We start from the raw sequence: 22992 nt of genomic DNA, 5'->3' as shown, positions 1-22992 counted from the left end.
TCACTCTGAATTTGTTTACGTGGTTAGTATATCCTCCTGTTTTGGTATGTGTATGAGTTGTGGCTGATCCGTGATTTGTGTTGAGCCATGGCGACATCTGCCCACCTTAAAGATGCTCAAACAATCAGCACATTCTTTGAAATGCCATACACCATCATAAAGCATTTTAGAGTGCATCAGAATATATCGGATATGATGGCTGTTGTAGAGCAGGAAACTAATTCCCTGCTCCCTTGTGGAGGTATCTTTCAAAAGGGTGGAGGGGTAACAAATTAACCAGTTGGAAAACAAAATGCAGGATTAAAAGAGAGACAGAGGGTTCGAACAAAAGAGCTTGAGCAAAATATTTCATGTGCTGCTTTTGGTTATGAGTATAAATCTAGTGTAACCAACAGCAAACTTTGGCCCAATATATAGGTTAGAAACATATTGAATTTCCCACTAAACTGGGCATAGTCAGTCAAGTGTAGATGATGCCAAAGTGTATTGAGATGCTTTTTTAAAAAGTTGTGTTCTAGACTAGGCTAGGATTAGCTTTATAAAGTTTTAGCAAAATATGTACCAATGGAAAATTGCTGGCCAAACTATATTATAAACCAGCTCCTCAGGAAATCGGCTTAAATTGTTTAAACGTGGTTGTGTGGTGATTGTAGACTAGCTCTGTAATACTGTACTGGATTTTTATTTTTGATTGAGAGTTGCTATCCATCCATCTAAAACAAACAAAAAAAAATCCAAAGAATAAAGCAGCAAATGTAATTTTGGGCAGGAAAACAAGAAAGTGCATAGCAGAGGTTGGCATCTAGGCTTAGCGGTATACCAACTGGCTGTTCTTTTGGTACAGTAGTGACCAAAATGTATATGGTCCATACATATACATAGGAAGGCCATAGATGCAGTATTCTACAATCTGTTCATTTGGAAAGCTTTATTTATTTTATCATTCTTTTATTTTTAAATGGTATCAACACAAGCAAACGGGAGGAAGAATTCTAATGATAGAGAAAGAGAGTTTTATATGATGTGTGTACTGGGTTTTAAGAGATGGGCCTTTGTTTGCTTATTCAGTAACTAAATCTCTCTTTTATCAGAGGGGTAGCCATGGTCGTCTGGATCTGTAAAAGCGGCAAAGAGTCCTTTGGCACCTTATAGACTAACAGACGTGTTGAAGCATAAGCTTTCGTGGGTGAATACCCACTTCGTCGGATGCACGTAGTGGCATATCTCTGTTATGTTTTTGGAGGAACCTTCCATAAAACTTACATTAAGGAAATAATAAGCTTTTATCAGCCAACACAATGCATATGTTAATGGAAGAAATCAACATTGATAAGGTTTTTATGATTTGGAATGTATTTCTCTACCCAACGAATTATGTTCATCTGGATTTAGCAGTAAATGAAACCTCATCTTCTGCAAAATCTGAATACAAGACGTTTTAGCTCTTTAATAATAATAATAAATTAAATTTCCCTAGAAGAAGATGATCTTGGCAGAAGAAGCTAGGAAATGAGTAATTTAACTCCTTTTTATGTAATTAGTGTAGCCAGACATGGTTTTATTTTAACATTTGCTTAATTTTTGAGCCAGGTTTATTTTAAAACTCCAGTTGGCTTCATTTCCTGCTCTCTGAATGTCCTTAGTTTCTATTTTGCAGGGCTGTCCATTATACTTACTGTGGTCTTTATTCAAGGAAATGTTTTAATAACTAAAAGTCATCAAATATTATATGGCTAGTTAGTGTGTTTTCTGTTTACTGGTCTGTAATATAATGGAAAGGGCACAGCATGGATTGATAAAAGCCAGGAAACTGAGTTAAGGATGAAAATCAATCCTTAGCTCACTCTGTTGTTACTTTTTAATATTTTTATCAAGTCAGTAATGGTGGTGGGGTTTTTGGGTTCTTTTGGTCCAGATAGAAGATGGCTGCCAAGAGTGTCAATAACTATAAATATAATAGTAATAACTGAATTTTGCCTCACTGGGTATGAGTTCCCAGATGCAACAGGAATCTCCGAAGAGTGGGTGATCTTTGCAGGATATACCATATCTGCTGTAATACCTCTTCACCAAAGGGCAGTTTAAGGCCCCAAGCTGCTCTGTCCAGTCCAACCCCTGCCTGTGCACAGGTCTCCATTGATGTCAGTGCAACTCTATAGAGACTATATTCACATAGAACAACTTGTGGAATTGGGGCTGAGTTTAGAATTTTGACTCCTGAGCTCCATCAGGTGTGTCTGCTGAGTTTAACATCTGCACTCAGCATACTTTAAACTTGGTTGTGGCCAAATTGACCAGGTCATGTAGTTCGAAAACCATTTAGTCCAGATTTCTACCAGAGCTGGAACCTGCTTTAACCGTAACAGAGTTTAACTGTCCTTAAGTACAGTTGTCCAGCTCAAAAACAACGAGGAGTCTAGTGGCACCTTAAAGACTAACAGATTTATTCGGGCATAAGCTTTCTTGGCTAAAAAATCCATGTATCTGAAGAAGTGGGCTTTTTACCCACGGAAGCGTTTGCCCAAATGCTTTAAGGTGCCACCGAACTCCTCGTTGTTTTTTGTGGATACAGACTAAAATGGCTACCCCTCTGATACGTTGTCCAGCTCAACTCTCTGGCCTATCTATGTAGGTGAAGACTAATTCTCAGTTTCCCAGCTTTTGTGAGTTATGCCTCCTGATGGTTTGAATTTAATATTTAGAGTGAAGCATGTGAAGCAAAACTATACTTAACAGGAGATGGGTTTATTTTCCTACATATCATTCTAAAACTTCCCCACTTAGGATAGTCTAACACAGTTTTTATGTTTCATCTACTTTTTCATTAATTATATCATCAAAAATACTTTGCAGAAAACCTCTTTTCTCCATGGCCCTTTAGGATTACTACAGCCCACTATTTAAATTCATAAATCATATCCGGTTAATCCAAATCAGTTTGCAAATGCATTTTTTTAAAATTTAACTATAAGAAACTTTAGATTAAGTAGTCAGTGTTTACAATCATGTTATGAATGGATTATCCATGTATGCCTGTATTGAGAAACATTTTAAAATAAATATTATTCACTCAGTAACCCATAATAATTGCTCTATATCATGTAAATACTTTTAAAGAGCATTTTTAAAACCCTCATTTACCCAATAGATTTCAACATGTCTTTGGGAGCTTTTGTGGTTTGCAATTTAGTGAAAATATGTGCTTTTGTAGATAACAAAAAAAGTAATGTATCTACCACACATGGTAAATACCTAAACTACTTTGAAAAATATTAAGATATTTGTATTACATTTTAGGTTGATTTGCTTCCCAGATTTTTCTTAAACTGTTTTTCAGTTACAGAGTCATAAAGCATGTCTTGGTCAACTGATTTCAATATATAAAAATGGAATATAAAGGGAAATTGAAGTATCTTTAAGGTTTACTTAGAAGTAAACATGAAAACGTCTAAGTTAAAGTTCAGAACAATCCTTTTTTGCTTGAAAAAATTAAATCCTGCAAATCCATTATAATGGACACACTGGCACCACCTTACGTATAATAGAGCACCTCTTTCAATAAACTACATTAGGAGAATTGCCTCGGGATGCACAAATAATCAAGATGTGGATTAAAGTTACGTACTTGGCATAATCAATAGTCCATGCACTATTGTTTACACAGCTAGACTGAATGAGATCTAGAATTAGTTCACCTTTACTCACATGCAGGTTTTTTCATTGTCTGCCATTGTTTTATTCTTCTTGCTGTGGAGCAACTCATTAGACTTAACGTTTTTCTGTTGTGAGAACTAAACCCATTGATCAAACTAAATGAAAACAAATCCCTCCGTGAGTGTCATAGTGTAAGTACAGCAATGGAGAAGGAGAATCCACAAGGCAAAATTATGTCATTTTTTGGAGTCTGACTTTTATTCTGAAGAGAAGGTTCACAATTATTGAAATTTAGACAAGTATTGCATGAGGATCAACCCTCCTCACTCAAATAGCAGGCTGTCAGCTGTATGCTAATGAGCCAAACAATTAAAACGCCATCCTATCTGGCCTTAGTGAGCAGGCCGCTCTACTGAGACAAAGAACTATTTGTACACCTGTTGTGCATGTGGACAGTCCCATTCTAATGTGGTATAAAGATTAGAGTAAAAGCTTAAGGGATATGGTGAGCAAGGGTTAAAAGGGACAACAGTGACTGTGAAAGTTAAATTTTCCAGGAAATAGAAGAGAAACATTTGTGAGAGGAATCAAGTTACAAAGAGAGAGTTCTGCTAACTTCATTATGCTGAAATATTCCAGATTGCGTGCTTCAAACAAGTCCCATTCTGCTGTAGTGTGATATAACAGGATGGTGGGGGGGGTTGTTTTGTTTTGTGATACATGTGTAAATACTTCCACTGCTATGCAAATGTTTTTGTTTTTCTTATGAAGATATTATTTTAAGTGTATTTCTGTAACTGGTGTTTGTAGCTGCAATGCAAAAAACATACTGAAACAGTCTTAGGGAGAACTGCAGAGTCTTAACAAACATTTTGTATTTGAAGCGTTTATTACTAAAAATATCCCAATGTTCGTTTACTAAAAAGAGGGAAAACATACACACACAGCCCAAAGAAAGCATTAAACGTGCTGATGGGATGAAAAGGTGAAATCATTTGAGTTAGGATTCAGTTACAAAGGAAAGTTAAGGTGCTGCAAGCTTTTCACATCTTCTTAAGGGGGCCCAAGCCTTTTGATGAACTGCGTGCATAGAAATCAGTGGGAATTGAAGGCATTGGGCACCTTTTAGGAGATTCTGGCTGAGACCCTCCCAGAATCAGTCCTTTAATTAGAATTCCAGTGTTTGGGTGTGTGAGGGTGATTTCTCTGGTTAATATGAAAGCTGTGAGAGAGAGAGAGAGAGAGCAGCAGAGTACAATTTATAAAATTAAGCTGTTATATTGGATCTAAAGCATTTCTTCTTGGGGCTCTATCTTTAAATTAAATTAAAGTTAATTAAAGTTCACCTACCTGTACTGTTCTTGAAAACTTGTGTGTTAATCAACTACGTACAACTGTCATCTCTCACTGTTAACTTTAATTCAGTTGATTATTCAAGGCCAGAAGGGATCATTGTGCTCATCTTGTCTGACCTCCTTTATAACACAGGCCATAGAACTTCCCCGAAATAATTCCTAGAGCAGATCCTTTAGGAGAACATCCAATCTTGATTTAAAATTTGTCTAATATCTTCAGTTTAAATCACATACTTGAGACCAGAATGAACACATTTTTGATGTGCTGGTCAATTTAATAATATGAAATACTTGAAGTAAAATTTTTCTGCAAAGCTCATTAGCCACAGTTGTTTGCTTCAATTTTGTGAGCATACATTTCCAGGTACTGGAACCTAGTGTTAGATTCAGCTTTTTTAATTTCCAATCTATTTTCTGAATTTGTCAGAATTGATCTATTGTTCTGTCATTTTTAGATTATCGCTAGATTTTAAAGTTGCCAAGAATCTGTCAGCTGTTATGTTATGTTTGTACATTGCTTGAAGATTTTTTTGTAAATAGGTTTTGGAGCTTACTTGCCCCTGAAGACATCTGATGTCTGTAGCTTGAATAAAAGCACCCTCATGTGTTAGGATTAAGCATAACCAGAATGAAAAAAGCACAAAACCTTCAGGGCAGAATATAGCTAAGTCTTATATTAAAAACTTTTTTTTAAAGAATGAGTTTCACGTTCTCTTTTTGTGAAGAGGATTGTTTTGTATTGTAGGCTGAATTTTCAGAGCCCAGGGCTGCCCGTGCTCCCACTGAAATCAATCACAGAATTTGCACTGGCTGCAGTGAGCAGGATTGAGATGACTGTATCTCCAGTAGAACTTTTCTCATAAATAAACACTAGTACATACAAAAGATAATGCATGTTCTCAGCAAATACACTGTAAATAGTGCCGAGCTATCTTGCTTTGTGTGATGGATTATTGGATACAAAACAATAGATACAAATAACAGACCAGAATGACCTGGTATTAGCTTGCTTGCTTGCTTTTTTTTTTTTTTTTTTTTTAATTCCTTTCTTGTTCCTGTGTGTTAGCTCATAGAAAACAGTGTATATTAAACAAAGGATAAACTTGCATAAGGGTATTTATCTCTCTCTGGGCAAAACCCATACTAAGACATGAAAGGTAAAAGCTGCATTAATTACTCAAGAGGGATTCAAAGCTCAGCAGTTTACTAGGATTGAAGGATTTATTGAAAAACAGTGGTTCTCATGTGTAACTCCAGGCAATAAACCTATTTAATTAAAGGCTTAATCTTCTAGTTGACATGTTTGCTACTGTTGCAATAAAAAGCCTCATCTGTAGCCAATTTTTGTAAGTATAAAATAATGACCGTAACCTTGGTCTTTTCCTCTTAGTTTTTTTTACTGTTAATTGCATTATTTTGGTTTTTGTTTTAAAACTAAATGTTTCCCAAGGCTTGTGTGTCAAGAAATTAGAAGCTTTAATAAGCAAGTTTTCCAGATGATTTTAAACTCAGGTTGCATTTTTCATTATCTCCTCTTTATAATTTTTTTTAAAATGTAAATTTTTAAGGTAAAAGTGTTTAAATGGATAGCAATGAAGAGTTTTCATTACTGGGTAGCAGTTTTCTAATGAATTTGCCTGCTAAAAACAAAAATCTAAATGTCAGGTTTCAGAGTAGCAGCCGTGTTAGTCTGTATCCGCAAAAAGAAAAGGAGGACTTGTGGCGCCTTAGAGACTAACAAATTTATTTGAGCATAAGCTTTCATGAGCTACAGCTCACTTCATCGGAAGTGAATAAATGTGTATATCCTTCGCTCATATACATAGGTGTTAAGTATCATTAGTCCAAGTTTATGCAAAACTTGAATTAATTTTTTTAAGACTCCTCATCTTTAGGCACACATCTGTTAGAAGTAGGTTCAGTTTTAGTCACCTCATTTTAAGAAAGAGTAGAGATTGAAAAGGTCCTGAGAGGGACAATGAAGATAGAGACTGCTGTTCTTTCATGTGATTACATACTGTAATGTGACTGATAGATATTACCATATTTGCCTGGAAAGAAGGAGAATGAGAGTACTTATTGAGTACTTACATAACATAAAGGTATTGTGAAAATAGATCGTGTTCTTCTTTAATCTTATTTCATAAAACAAGAACAAGGGTTTAGCTGATTTTTGATCCCTGGCACATGAGGTCAAGGCCATTAATTCAGTAGGACTTTATTTAAAGAACACAATTTTATGACTGTTAAAGTTCACAGCTACGCAAACTAAGCCAATGGATATCAAATCTTATGCTTCAGAAAAAAAAAATCCCTGTTCCATGGTATGACTCTGGAAAATTTGCTAGGCTGTTGTACAATTATAGTTGGGTTTTGGTCACTGCCTGGAACAGTTATCTAATCCAGTATGGTGTAATCCAGTGGTTTAGTCCAATATATAGTCTCTTTCAGCTATAGCTTTCCTTTGCTGACTCAAGGCCCCAGTCCTGCAAATACTTAAGCATGTGCACAATTTTATTCACATGAGTTGATCCATCAGTAGATCTAATCTTGGATATGTGAAGTGTGGAATTTTGGAACACTTTGTATACTATGTAAAAGACTAGGCAACAGTTTACAAATATTTCACCTGAAAGAAAATCTGCCTTTTCTAGTATGTCCATATTAATGTCTCATTTCACACTATTTTAGACTACAATTCTTGATTTTTAAAAAAGCTTTAACACTCTATCAACATACTTACAGGTGTTGTTTTTCTATTATAGAAACACCCCGTATTTTACATCAATGTTGAGTGCAAATTTAGACTATGGATTATTTCCTTGGATTAAATTGGTGATGGGAACAGTTTTGCTTCTCTTTGCTTTAGGCTGGAACTCATCGGGAAGAAAGTGTCAGCCTCAACAGCAACCATTCAGTCCTGCCCAGTACAGTGTCTGCTCAGAGCACAGAACTAAATAATAAAACACAAGACAATTACAGAGGTAACTGTACTGTACTATTCAGTGGTAAATTAGGCTTTTTAATAATCCAGTGACAAGAATGCTATAGATTTAGGTAAATATGCATAAATACATAGATAAAATGGATGATGCACGTAATTTGTGACTTATGACTTAATTTCTATTGATTACCCATTTCACCAAGCTCTGGATTCTTATAGGAATTCAGGGATAACCCTGTTTCATGCCACTCCCTGATCCAAGTTCCATGTGAGACCTCACATTACAGCCACGATTCTTCCAGCTGAAGTGAACTGGCTAGAACCCCTTTGCAGCGCTTGGTTGCCATTTGTAAATCAGCCAGAGGAATCTGACAAATGTGATTTTTATAATACACAACAAGCCTGTATTTCAACACATGACCAATAAAGACAAAAACCCTAAAGTGCTGTGGGGAGGCTTCCTCAATTCTTAGCTTGGAAAGTAGGCCATACAAAAGAAGGCAATTCATGCACCAGCATGCCTGTGCTGTTTGGGGTTTGCATTTCATACTTAATGTGCAGGAGTTGCTTACTGCACTAAATATAACTGTATATATTGAGCTTAAACACATCATATAGATCCAGTCCTGCTCTCCTTATTCTGTCAGCTCTGCTTGCTAGATTGCAAATAGCTGTGCTGTGACTAGCTCTGATATAGGAGTCTTGATCAATAACTGCGTACATTCTTTTCCACTGTTTTTGCACCATCAGCTCTATCACTAACAGCTGATGTATATTTCTCCCTCTGCAGGAAGCTGCCTTAATCCTAACACAAGCTTTTGCATGCTGATGCATGCTTTCACCAAACCTCTACATTCTATGCCAAATAATACTCCTGAAATGCAATCCAGTATTCTCTATCAGATGTCTTGTGTCATTGTATTCCCCAGGAAACGTTTTTCACTAAATACTGAATAATCTTCCCAGAGCCTCGCACTCTGTGTATAGAGCATTAAACCTAGGTTTCATGCATAGCAGTGGACAGAAATGATTTGTTCAGTACTGTAAATCGTTTCCGTTTATAATTAGAGTGCTGATATGTGAAAGCTCTAGGCACTTGCCTATAGCTTAAATATACAAAACTCAAAGATTAAAGCATGATAGTCAAAATAGATCAACCCCGAACATAAATCTACCAGCCGTTCCTCTGAATATAGGAAAGTAAAAATTCATCGGCCACCCACAAACATCTCAGTCCCTCCCAAATGCCAGAGAAGTAAATGATCTTGCAACACGCTCTGAAGGTCAACAAGTTTAGGTTACTTTGGAGCAAGAGGATGGGGAGTGAATTCCAAAATCAAGGGTTCTTCAGAGAAAATGATATAGTAGCAGTTGAATTTGGTACATCTTACCTTAAGAGTTAAAAACAAACAGTAGTGAATTTGGTCAAATTCAGAGACATAATCACAAACTTATGAAATATTTCTGTCTAACTTTACCAATTATATTATCGAATAAGTTTCGTCTAATAAATTCCAAAGAGTGTATTTATCTGAGGTTAATGGTTCTCTTCCATGAGAGAGCTCATGTGCGTTGTTAGTGGGGTAGATCAAAAGGTTACAGTGTTACTGCCAGATATGCAGTCCTCTGACAACCACTCCTTTTGATTGCTACCTCCTTTTGTTTGCTCCACAACACAAAAGTCAAGTACAGTATGTCCCCATAACCCTTCTCATATCCACACTGCCACTGCTCAGTTCCTTCCACTGACCTCCTACCCCACCTCCTTCTTCTCCACTCACCTCCAGTCCTCTTCAACGGTCACTCCCTGCCTATCCCTGTCTCACCTTCCTTACCATGCAACCTCGCACCCTAACCTTCAGGCCTCTCCAAAGCTTGTCCCACCCCCCTTCTCTATCTTAATAAACAACAAGGTGGAAACTCACTTGCGATTCACTTATATTTTCCAGCATGAAGGGGGGCTGTTCTCCTGAGTATTATTTATACTGAGCTGTGTGTGTTTGCAGCATTGTCAGGTGGTTTGCAGAGCCAGTCTGTGGCCATAGGTCCAGCAGAAATCAAGTCAGAACATAAGGAGAAGGATGAAAATATACACGAACCTCCCTCATCTGATGACATGAAATCAGATGATGAATCCTCCCAAAAGGATATCAAAGTTTCATCGAGAGGAAGAACGAGGTATGATCTTGGTATGCCAGCAAAGGACTCTACTCTGCTTCTTTTTAAAGTGCAGGCTGTTTTGCATATTGTGTCCTTACCAATAGCAGCGAGAGCTTGTAAACCATTGGTAACTTTAGATTCAGTCTCAAAGCTTCCTTTTTGTCCTATATCAACAAGCTTGTGTTTTAAAATGTTGACTTAATGTGCATATATCAGTAGGCAGAACATGGTATTTTTACACATTGGCATTTTAATAATGCACTGAGGAGTGAGCAGAAGATTTTGAAATCTTATTTTTACACAGTTTTGAAGTTAATCATAGTCCTCTCTACACTGTGTGCAGCTATATAGTTATCACAGTTTGGAGTGGAGTGATAAAGAAGTCCTTAGCCACAAAACTTCCACTGGATCTGCAATGGATGATAAAAAAGGGAAAGTTTCTGAAAACTGCACAAATGTTTAATAGGAAAGAACCATATTTTTCATAAACGTATGAATTTATTAAGTTGAAAATTATTTTATAATTTTTAATGCAGTTGAGATGTTGGAAAGCTTCAAAATCTATTACAGATGTTTTATGCAGACCTGAAATAATGGTTGGGGAACTCTGAATTTGGGAAGTCCACCGACCAATGAGTAGGCAGCAAGTTTGCGATAAGTACCATTGCTTCGCCAAGGGTGAGGCGTATTCCTCCATTATTCTTGGAAAGAATGTGCTGTCTGTGGACACCGTACATATACATTTTATTTAATTCAAAGTCAGCTAGCAATGTAAAAGCCATCGAGACGCATATTTTCAGGGAAAACTGAAGGTGGCAAGAATGGCAGCAGCAATATATATATATGTTTTTATCAGTTTGCTTGTGTATATGTGCCACTTTGAAATGGTCACTTTTCTTTTTCAGATGAGGCCATTTCTATGCTTCCACTGTTAAATGGATATACCAGCATAAAATGAATCAAATCGGAATTTTGATCTAATATGGATATTTTAGCCATGTCATTTGCCAAGCACACTTGTGATGTTTATACCTGTTATTAAAATGGATCCTGACCTCCAAAATATCTATAAAACTTTTATCTTCCCTGTTGTTTTTTTTCAGCAGTACTAATGAAGATGAAGACTTAAACCCAGAACAGAAGATCGAAAGAGAGAAAGAGAGGAGAATGGCAAATAACGCTAGAGAACGCTTGCGTGTACGAGATATTAACGAGGCATTTAAAGAACTTGGCCGTATGTGTCAGCTTCACCTGAAGAGTGAAAAACCACAAACAAAACTGCTTATTCTTCACCAGGCTGTGGCAGTCATCCTCAGTCTAGAGCAACAAGTCAGAGGTTAGTAGGCTACCTACCACTGTGCTGTCACAGCTAGGGGTTGTTTTACTCATGTAACAGTTTGCAGTCCCCTTTACTGCATGCATCATGTTTTTCATTTGCATTTTTCTTCTAACACACACAGCAACTAACCAGATGTACAATTTATTAGAAACATATTTGCCTTCATGTAAAAATGTTAACATACTTTGGGAAAACCAAGGGACTGTTCAAAATAAAATAGGTTTAGGATCCTTTGATCCTGTGTTTGCTCCTTTGCAAGGAGCCATCTCTTCATTATGCATCCAGAATAGACTCATTATGGAAAAGATTGAGGAATGTCCTGCTTTGATTTGCAACATATGCTTATTTAACAGTATAGAAATTTTAGCAAAAAAAAAAGGGGGGGGGGTGTCCTGTAATTTAAGGTTAGTCCTACACATTTCTATAAGAGGCAAGTAAGTTTGATTGGATTTAATTAAGTTTAAATTACAGTATACATTACTATGAGTAATGCCGTAGCTACTTATTGTATACTTTATACAAGAAAATATATAAAAAATTAATTCCATGATTTATTTTTCATATGTTCTCCTTTCCTCTGTCTTTCACAATTCACGTTTTTCTAAAAAAAAGAATTTTTAAATGGAAATAACATGCACTACAAGCTGGTGAGAAAGCGAGTTATTTGTAAATTGATATGACTTTAAGGAAAACAACTAGAGAAATGTACTTGGTTTTCACAAAAAGAAAAGGAGGACTTGTGGCACCTTAGAGACTAACCAATGTATTTGAGCATAAGCTTTCGTGAGCTACAGCTCACTTCATCGGATGCATTCATTTCCACTGAATGCATCCGATGAAGTGAGCTGTAGCTCACGAAAGCTCATGCTCAAATAAATTGGTTAGTCTCTAAGGTGCCACAAGTCCTCCTTTTCTTTTTGCGAATACAGACTAACACGGCTGCTTCTGTTATACTTGGTTTTCTTTTACTTCTGTCTCTGCAATGTACATTTTTCTTAATTCTTATCAACAAATACACATCTGTGGCATCTTTTAGATGCCCCTTGTAGAGGTTATGTTGAAAAATAAACATAGTCCTTGATAACATTTCCATTCTCCAATGTTAATGGAGCTACTGTTGACCTTAATGTGTAAGCTCCTTTTACATTTATGGCAAAGAAATGATGAAACAGACATCTGAGCCACCTGTCTCCCTTGTGGGGTTGATGCCTAAGAGAATTGGGTGAGCGTTCTCATTTTTTCTCCCTTTGGGCTGGTTGAACAACTGTCCTTCATTGTATTTCTCATCTGATGCATTTCCAATATGAGTGTAAACGTCTTGCAGGTGTGGATGATGTCAACTTTCATGTTTGCTTAATGTGTTGTATCTCTAAATGACACCTACTGTAGTCTGCTGCTTATATTGGCAACTTACACCTCATTTTTACTTTCACCTTCAGTAGTATTTTGCATGGTATATCAAAAAAATCACTGGAAGAATATGTGTTAGAAGTGACAGTGTGAATAATGACACTGAGCATAAGTACTTTGTGTGAAACATTTGAAATCTTACTTTTAGGCATAGTTTTGTTGATACAGCTTTTAATGAAATTAAGTTCCCTTCAGAGAACACTGGATGAACACAGTTATTATGGCAAGGCAATGGTGTCTCTATAGTTAAGGTTGCAGCCAGCTTTCAGTATGAAGTCCTGTTTCAGCCCCTTTGCAACTTTGGCTTGGAAAATTGATTTTACCTGAAAAATTACTATATTTTCTCTGAAGGCAACAGATTATTTCTATAAAAGAGGACAAAAATTCATCAAATAATTTTTTTGAGTTACAGGTCAATTTAAAATAAAAACTACACTGTTTTGAAACTCTGAGTTTGGCCTAATATATTTTTGTTTCCCACCAGCTAAATAATGGTTGCCATCACCTTTCAAAGCTTCCACTTAGGTGAGCCTTCTTGAAACTCACAGACCAGCTATATGTGTAGGAAAAAAGGGTTGTACTTAAACAAAGGTGTTAACAATTTTTGTTCTCAGCAATTTGGAGGCCAATCCTGCTCATTGTTGCTATTGGGAGATTTTACCAAAGATTTTAGCAGAGCAGAAGAGACACCATGTGTGCACATTGCCCACAATTGTCAGATTTTGAATTATAAATAGCAAGAGGGTATTTCTGTAGCTGATGGTCAACAGAGTTCTTCAAATAGCTCAAGTGGTAGAGCCGGTAAGTATGGAGTAAGGTGATAAGGGTTTCAGTGCTGGGTCTGCAGGTTGGCATATTATGAAATGGTTGTAATTTCTTCAGTTGTATCCTTGGTCCTACAAAAAAAAAAAAAACCTGACTTTCTTATTATTACTCAAGACCCCAAAGAGAGAGAGGGAAATCCTTACATTTCAGATTTTTGGTTAAATTTCATTGACAACTAAAATGTTATCTGAACATGTTGATTAAATTCAGTAGTGGTCTGACATTTAAAATTACTCCTTTTTTAAAGTGAGTGCATCTAATAATTCTTTGTGTCCCTTTGTCTGTCCAATGGGATTGTATTATACCACAAAATTTAAAACCTCCAGGTTTTTTCAAATTTTATTTTGGCTCATGGAAGAGGCAGTCTTCAAGAACAGGCAAAGTAACATGTTTAAGAAATTGCCATGATTTGAAAACTAGACCCAGTTCTCTGTCATTGAAACTTATTGAGAAAAAACATGACAAGCATGAATATTTTTGCCAGGTACAAACCGGCAAAGGCTGACATCCTAAAGAGAAAGGAAATATAGTAAAATTACTCGTCACGCTAGATGACCCATCCAAACATTCTCCTGGCTTAGTGGAAGTGTGCCTAGGCCCATTTTGCAGAGATAGTAAGTATGGAACTGAGTATGACTTGCCAAAGTTATGTGGGAATTTTGTGGAGAGCAACGAATACACTGCTGCCACCTAACAATACTAACTGGCTTCTGAAAACTGAGTGACCCACTGTGGGTAGTTTGAGGACTATGCAAGGAGGATGAGGAGCACCCCCACAGCCAATTCAGCTGCCTTTGCCCTACACATTACTAAGGGCCAGCAAAAAAGCAGTATAACATGATTATTGTCCAGCAAGTTGAATGATGTCATCACTGCCCTTCAGCACAGGGGGACTTCAGCACAGGGGCAGAATCTCATTGGTCTGCATTTAAGGAAACTCCAAAGTGCATTTTCTTTGGTTTCAGTTTAGCAAATTTCTGTGGTAACAAAGGGTCATATTTTCAAAGGTGTTCAGGCACCTCAAAATACAGATTGGTGCCCATTGGAATTTTCAAAAGCATGTAGGTGGACAGGTCCTATTAAAATGAATAGGCACTTTTAAAAATCCCACTTGGCACTTGTCTGAATCTTCAGCAGCCTAAATATCTTCAAAAATCAGAAACAGAAGCTGTGCAAAATGGATAGCTTTCTTCAGTACCATGGACTATTGTGAATATGCTAAATGCCCACTCTTGGTAGCAGTGCGTAGGATGTTAAGGGCTGTTTTCTCTCCTGTGACAGAGAGGAACCTAAACCCCAAAGCAGCCTGCCTTAAGAGAAGGGAAGAAGAAAAAGTTTCTGCCGTATCGGCAGAGCCACCAACACCACACCCAGGAAGCCACCCTGGGCTTAGTGAAACTACCAACCCTATGGGTCATATGTGAACACCAGCCAGGTATGTCTCTTCTTCATGTTTGTCAGTGTGGGGACAGGGTCCCATCAATACACTGGGATGGCTGTAACTTGATTTACTGACTGAAGTCTGAAAGCTAACAAAAACACAATTTATGTGATTATTCTGAGTAACTGAAGCTACCAGTGGACATGAGCCTCTTCATTAAAGTGCACTAAGCACTTCTGTACATCTGAGCCGCGAGTAAGAATATTCAGATGTGGGTTAGTTATAAACCAAAGAACCAGGAATTTTAGGTAGCTTCTTTTTATTTGCATGTGTTGTTGCCTGCAGATATATTCTCCTGAGTCAGGTGGCCTTCATGGTGTGACCTCAGAGGAACTACTCATGACTAGGCTAGATAAGCCAAAAATAATAGAGATTAATTGTGCAGAGTCAAGAGGTATAAATATCTCACTTGTTTGACTATCAACTCATCAATTCCCAGTGCTGATTCACACAGCAACTCAAAAAGTCAGAAGGGGCTTTTCATTTCAAATAGAAGAGGATTGGTATTTGGCTTGAGGCCAGTCATTTAAATCATACCACTTGTCTGACAGGCATTACTTGACTGTCTGTCTTTGCAATCTGCATTAGAAACCTCTTCAATAAAATCCTATTTTATGTGGCTACAATTTTAGCTTTTTGTGAATCAAGACACAAAAAACCAGTGTTTGTTTGTATTGTCTCATGTAGCCAGGTGGTTACTATATCATTCATTTGAAAGCTCCAGTTGATGATCCCATACGGGGATATCAGTCTGTTTTTCAACAGAATTGGTAAAAATAATGAAAAGCTGCTTTTGACCCTGCAAATTCCTGTTAGAATTCCTGAAAGAAATACTTTCCTGGCTACTTGGGCTCATCAAAGCTATTAATTCCATGGTCAGGCTCCAGTGCCTTTATTTTCACTTATATTTTACAAAGACAAGAGATTACATTTTTGGATGTATCGTCCATGGATTTAGTATCATAGATTCTATTAACTTTGGTCAAAGTTGTGCAGCAAATCCTTCTGCAGCATCCTGGAATTTATCCCAAGGTAGCTGCATACCCTCTAAGAGACCTTCCAAAACATCAAGGTGGCACTGAAATTGAACCTTGTTAGAGAATATTTCCGGTGATATTTTTCCCACTTCCATAGCAATCAGTCAGCTCCTTCCTCTGTAAACTAGATTGAAGAAATATTCTTTTTTCTACCTAAAAGCATAAAAAGCCCAACTGAGTTCCTCTAATTTTTGTTTCATTTCACACCACTATAATAGGCCCCTTCTAGTTTGCCAAAAGACAGTCCTGTCAAATCAACACAGTTGATTTTCATGCAACGCTAAGAACTGAATTTCTCCACACACTTTTACAAAGAACTTGTAGCAAGAAGTAGCATGATGTCGGTAAACCTTTAAGTAATTACAGTATTAGGGTAACAAAATCTGAACACTGATGAAAAAGATTGTACTGACTAGTTACATACAACAGCATGCACCTTTAATGATGCCAATTAGAATATGAATAATCATTTGTATAACTTAGGAAAAAATAAGAGCTTCTGTAGAATGCTCAAATAAATTGGTTAGTCTCTAAGGTGCCACAAGTACTCCTTTTCTTTTTGCGGATACAGACTGACACGGCTGCTACTCTGAAACCTGTAGAAAGTGTCCAATTCTTAATGAAAAATGTTAGATATGTAGTCTTGGCAAAAACAAATTAAACAATTGTTTGGTTTTTTAGACCTGCACATTGAGTGTTGCAAATACTTACTCCCGCCTCCTACCACTTCCTAAACAATATATAAAATCATGATTTTCCAGACAAAAGGAAATTTTCAGTGCCATTCTGAAAAAGAGTAGGCTATTAAGTTTTTCCCAGAACAGTTTCTTTAGTTGGTTGTAGTTCTTTCATCTTTGCTAGGTTGAGACATTTATTTTTAAAATAACACAAACATATGACAGAGTGATCATGTGCTTCTAAACCATACTGGATTGTTAAGAATTGTTCCATTCCATTGTAGGGTTTCGTTCTAAAGGTGAAGTTCTCCTTTGAGTTGAGGAAAAAATAAGTTAGTTTTGGTTTCTCTATGTAATAATAATCAGTGGTATCTTGTTGCTGCCACCTCAAGATTCTAATGGCTTTTCAGTTGCCTAGATAAAATGGACTTAGTGGTTTCAGTCCAATTCCTGGTAGACAGGTTTCCACATTATAAGAACTACCATCCAGACCAACATCTTAGCTGGCAGTTGCAGCTGAGAAATCCATGCTAGAATGGGCATGGAGACTGAGCTATTTTGTCAACCTCACCAAAAGATGTTTTTCCCAGGCCATCTTCATGGCACATCAGTGGAGTAGGATATGTTTGCAGTGTAGCTGGATGTGCTTGAGGGACACAGAATTACAGTAATTTGGTACATTTCATTTGCACTAAATTCACTGAAAAAAGACCTAAAGAAGAGCTCTGTGTAAACTTGAAAGCTTGTCTCTTTCACCAACAGAAGTTGGTTCAAAAGAAGATTTCACCTCACCAAGCTTGTCTCGCTAATATCCTGGGACCGACAGCTGCAACAACACTGCAAATATGATACAGCTACAGTCTAGATAATAGTGTTGCTAATTTTTCATTAATTGTTTTATTAATACAATTTGTCTCCTATTTCCATGCCAGAATTCCAGAATTATCGGTAGGATATATAGAAGGTGACCTTTCTTCACAAGGACACAGACAACTAACATTATATGAAGACACAAATCTGACAGGAGAAAACACTTGAAGCAAGAAACCCAAATGCAATCTTATGATCAAAGCTACTGGTCAACACCTGCATCAGAAGTGAAGATACAAAGATCTTCAGATAGAATTTCAGCCCATGAAATACTCTGAACATATCATTCTGTTGCAAGCAGTGTGTCGCTTCTGCACAATCAGAGACTGTTGAGATCTCTCCACTCATCGTGGAAGTTGCCTTGTGCCTAAACTGAATTGACAAATGCATTGTAACTACAAATTTTATTTATTGTTATGGAACTGTAAAGGTCTACATATAAAGGGAAAAGTTAACATGTTGAAAGCTGATAGAATTTCAGCTGATGCCAGCATTTGTTAAAGCTGTTCACATTCAGAGAACAAAGCCGTGACAACCGTTGACCCTTAGCATTCCCAGCATACCTATTAGTGTCTTAAAAAAGGAAGGGAAAAGTCTTTTGTTGTCATTTCCACTCCTTTTGCCATATGACTAGTGTTTTCCATGCAGTAGGAAAATATTCCTTGACATAGCTTTTTTTTTAATGTTATTTTTGGTCTCTGGTAATCTGAACAGTTATGGTCATCGTCAGCTTCCATACTGAGCTCCATACTTCAAGCCATTAGAAGGCACAGTGAAGACCGCAGACAGGAGCAGTACTGTGACCATGCCATTTCTTGGATTTAAAAAGTGGTATTGTTTCCCTCAGACTTTCCTCAAATAAATATTTTTATTTCTAATTATAAACCAAACCTTTTTAGGCTTCTAGGCTTCATAGTAAAGCTTGTAACGTGAAGTGTAAATTGGGTGGGGAGAATCTACTTTGTTAGAATTGCTTTGTTTTCCAAGCAGTAAGTACTACTTATAGTACATGTAAAGTGTTAGCTGTATGTAAGCACAAAATGCATTAAAATACAGAGGAGACTTTTCGGGCTGTAATTATGGTGAACTGTAAAATCCTAAATTCACCATGGCAGGTAGTGTGATGAACTAAACACAGCTGTGTGGGCTAATTACTTAATGGGAGATAAGAGCAATGGTCACCAATCTTTTTCCTTATTGTATACATTAATTATCTTGTCATTTTTGTATGGCTTGTCAGTGGAGAAGAATTCAGTGTGATTCAATCAATTGCAAACAAACCCCCCCCCTCCCAAGCCATATTAGCATTAAACCATTAAATGTTGCTCCACCAGAACAGTGTCCATAAGTATTCCTTTGTCACTAATGTGTTGATTGTTAAAATCCCTCTGAACTTCCATGGAAACTGTCTTCCACTGCAATGACCATGGGGGAAAACTATCAAGCCAAGGTTGTCTTAGTTATTGTTGCCACCAGTGAAAGAGGCAATACCCAATCAGCTCACACACAAAAAAGGAACAAAACAATTAATCATTCAAATTAACTGAAATTATTTTAAAAGAACAACAAAAAAAAGACTGTTAAAACAGACTAATAAATTTAAAATCATGTTTTGGATGGTTCCTAACAAACGGGTTGTTTGTGAAATTAGTGGTTTCATTCTATTACTTTAATTAATTTGAATATATCATCAGATAATATCTGACTATATCTGTGGCCTTGTTCTTCATTTCAGTGTTTATCAGCTAAACAAATTTGTCGCTTATGATGTGTGAAAGTGATCACGTGCCACTGCCGGGCCTTTTTCCTTCTAAGCTTGTTGTCTTTTTGGCTATATTAGACTTTGCAGTATGCCCAGAAGCTTTCCTTCATAAAATAGAAAGAAAAAAACATTTGGCTTATTTTTCACTGTAGCTAGTCTTTTATACAATAATCTTGTAAGAAAATTTCTTGAATTCTAAATATTACTCTTTCTAGATTTTTGAAATCGAAAAAGTTTTCAGTAAAAAGTTTCTTACTTTATTTTACTATATTAGGTAGTAAAAATGTAGGGTTATTTACCATAACATGTTCATTAATATCAGAAATTTACAATAGCATTGTAAGACCATAGTAGGGTTCTAGCATACCGTGTAGTACCTATGGAGTATTGTAAGAGCTAATTGTCCGAGATGAATTGCTTCTCATCTTGTTCTCCAGTTTCCATTGTTGGTTTATTGCAGATTTGTACCCTGTGTCAAATTTCAAGGTATTGCTGATAAAACTTTTTCAACCAGCAGCAAGAAGTTCAAAAAATTTTCTGTCAATGTAACAGAAAACACTATGTATATAACATTTATGTAGCAATAAATGTGCCATCTTTTTTAACATGGTAAATCAGTGAGTTTTTAACATTTCTCTTTCATCAGTGATTGTGTTGCTTGGAAACCCAGTGGCACAACAGCTTCCGTATTTACTCCAATAAAAAGCAAACAGATTTCTAAAGCACACCAGCTTAAATTGCAGGCACAAAATGGGTATGTGCTGCTCCCGTTGAGATCAATGGCAAACCCCCCATTGATTTCAGTAGGACCAACAGCCAAGCAGTACTGGCAGCCCCCAAAAAGTGTGTGTGCATATGCAAACAGCAAGTTGGTAGCTGCAGTTGCTACTCCATTTCATATAGTTGCACCCCACACCTTCATTCTTCCTGTTTACAGATTCATCAGGAAATATTTCACCTGCCCTTTAAAGGTTAGTAAGTTATCAAGTTCCAAGCCCTCCCTGTGCCATTGATAGGATTCATGGGTGCCTGAGTTACTTTCAGATTGACTGGCACATCTATTCAAGTTTTGTGAAAGAGATGTGCACACATGAGGCTTGAAAATTTTCTTAGCTTTTTTCCCATTATTACAAATGAAAAAGGAATTGGGTATCAACTATGCATAAATAAATTATCATAGTCAGCCATGGTGAAATCTATTTACATTTTGTAAACTGCAGTTTGTTTAAAACCAAATACTTTAAGTGGTAGCACAATTAAATTTGGGTCTCCTAACACCTTAAATAATGTTTTCTACATTTTATTTGTCTTGTGGCCTAAAATAAGAATAATAGTCCCAGAAAGAAAAGTTCTTTCTCTATATAATGTTAGAGTATCTTGAAAATAATTGTTTTAACTAAAGCCTCGTCTACACCAGAATAGGTTTGCTATTGTAGCAAACCCTCCTAGTGTAGATGCAGCTTTTGCTTTTGTCAGTATAATTTATACTGCTTCTTAGAGCAAAATACCCGACACCAGCAAAAGCACTTCTGTGCTGGTATTAATGGCATCTGCCTGTAGGTTTTGCCTGTATAGAAGCACAGTACACCAATTCTGCTTATTAACAAACCCTTACTTGACAGCAAAAAGTTGCTATTATCCGGCAGTTGCTAATAAGCAGAAGGCAGGTTTGTGAGGCAGCAGCCAGGGGCCATGGAAGGAAGCACTGGGATGTGTCTTCCCTGGCTGAAGCCCTGCAAACCTGTGGGCAGGGCAGCAGCAAGGAGCGGGGCTGCAGTCTAGATGCTGGGGCTTTCCACAGGGAGTGGTGGTGCTGGGGCCATGGATCTACATGGTACCTCTGCCTGCACTCTCCAGGGGTCGGGGCTCAGCACATCCCAGTGCTTCCTTCGCTGTGCACAGTCCCCCAGCAGGGTGTGGCCTGGAGAACATAGGGAGAGGTACTGTGCAGATCCAGCATCTGGACTGCAGCCCCTCTCCCTGTTAGTGCTTGGCCCACAGCCTCCCCTTCCAGCCATCACCCCCTGTGTGGTCCCCATGTGGAAGCAGGTATGCTGGGCTGCAGCCCCAGAAAGAAGCCCTGGGACATGCTGAGCACCAGTCACGGGCAGGTGTGCCGGGCTGCAGCCAATACTTCCTTCCCTGGCTGCAGCCTTGCAAACCTGCCTGTAGAGGGTGCTTGGCATGTCCAGACTTCCTTCTGCACACCTGCCTACAAGTGGGTAGCATCTTTCTTCTAAAAAAAAGTTGCCAATAAGCAGCATGCCATTGCTCAATATCAGGATTGCAATTACATGGAATCTACTGTATTTTGTAAATATAATATATATATCACATATCACTCCCCAACTGGCATTATTATACTGGCAAACATTTCTAGTGTAGACCTGGCCAAATACTGTATAGGAGGCTCTATCTATCATGCAGGTAAAACCATCCTATGCATGTGGGAAGAAATGAATACTTTTGCCATCACATAGCATAACATTGCAGTTGTAAACCTTTTTCCTAGCCCTTGAGGACTGTGGGATTGATCTATCTGATGCTTTCTTCAGCACAGACCACGTTTCTATCCCAATACATTTTTTCTTACCCTGGTAATAATTCTGAATTCAGCCTTTTAGCTCTACTTTCTCTTCAGACAAACACCTGCCCTGTCCCACCTCTGAATGTCAGAAAATGACAAACTGACGGCTGTGTGAGGAGTTGAAAACAATATATTTCTTTAAACTTCTCTCCCTTTCTTCACCCTCCTTTTCTGTTTCTACCATACCTCTGACCTGTTTCCATCACCTTTCTCTTGCCCTGATCCTCCTTTCATCTCTTTGCACTGATACAGTCCCTCTTTCTTTGTCGTCTTTCTTGTTTTCTCTTTAAAAATGTAATAAGTTTGGATGTTGGTCTGGCCACTGGGGGGAAGAGATGGATGGTAGGCTGTCTCTGTTAAACAAAGCCCTATTAGTGATCCTTGAGCATCTGAAACATTGTGAGTAAGGCTTTCTGTCATTCCAAAATGGGGAAAGGCCAAAAACATAGAAACCTGATTTTGCTCTTCTCCCATCATGAAGCAGAAACAGTTGGACCCTCCTCTTCTCAGATTCTTAACTGAAGAAAAATAGTCTGGCTATCCATAGGGCCATTACAGAGCAGAATAACTAATAAATTTGTTAGTCTCTAAGGTGCCACAAGTACTCCTGTTCTTTTTGAGCCTGCAAAAGAAATTCCAGGTACTGGGTAATACAGTTGGCTCTTGAATCTGTAACATCATCACTTAGCACTTACATAACACATTTCAGCTATAGCTTTTGAAGTGTTTTATGAAGGAGGGAAACCATTTTTTCCCCATTTTACAGATTGGGAAGTTAAGGCCATTGCTACACACACCTTATAGAAAACCTTAGCCATGGTGCTACCAGGGTTGCAGGAGGGTGTTGTACTGCTTTAACTTGACCAGGACAGTTAAAGTAGTACACCGTCCCCGCACCCACTAGTGTGGATGCAGTTACGTCCATGGAAAG

The 22992-nt window shown here is 37.6% G+C and overlaps 1 protein-coding gene across 19 annotated transcripts in view; it reads left to right on the top strand.

The window, feature by feature from the left end:
• The window catches only part of TCF12 (transcription factor 12), a 284639-nt gene extending 264561 nt beyond the window's left edge, over positions 1–20078 (top strand). For 12 of the 19 annotated variants that reach the window (XM_084642023.1, XM_084642019.1, XM_084642007.1 and 9 more), the window contains 5 exons: positions 7879–7993; positions 9960–10131; positions 11217–11449; positions 14969–15122; positions 17775–20077. In XM_084642023.1, the coding sequence (XP_084498149.1) occupies positions 7879–7993; positions 9960–10131; positions 11217–11449; positions 14969–15111 (663 nt within the window). In that variant the 3' untranslated portion in view covers positions 15112–15122; positions 17775–20077. Of the gene's footprint in view, positions 1–7878; positions 7994–9959; positions 10132–11216; positions 11450–14968; positions 15123–17774 lie in introns of all 19 variants that reach the window. The other 7 variants (XM_084642010.1, XM_084642014.1, XM_084642013.1 and 4 more) reach the window with 4 other exon arrangements.
• The last annotated feature ends 2914 nt before the right edge of the window (positions 20079–22992 follow it).

Source organism: Lepidochelys olivacea, assembly GCF_965140295.1.
Source record: "Lepidochelys olivacea isolate rLepOli2 genome assembly, chromosome: 10".
In the NCBI taxonomy this organism is placed as follows: domain Eukaryota; kingdom Metazoa; phylum Chordata; order Testudines; family Cheloniidae; genus Lepidochelys; species Lepidochelys olivacea.
The sequence above is the reverse complement of the archived record's forward strand: the minus strand, read 5'-3'. Positions and strand labels throughout refer to the sequence as shown.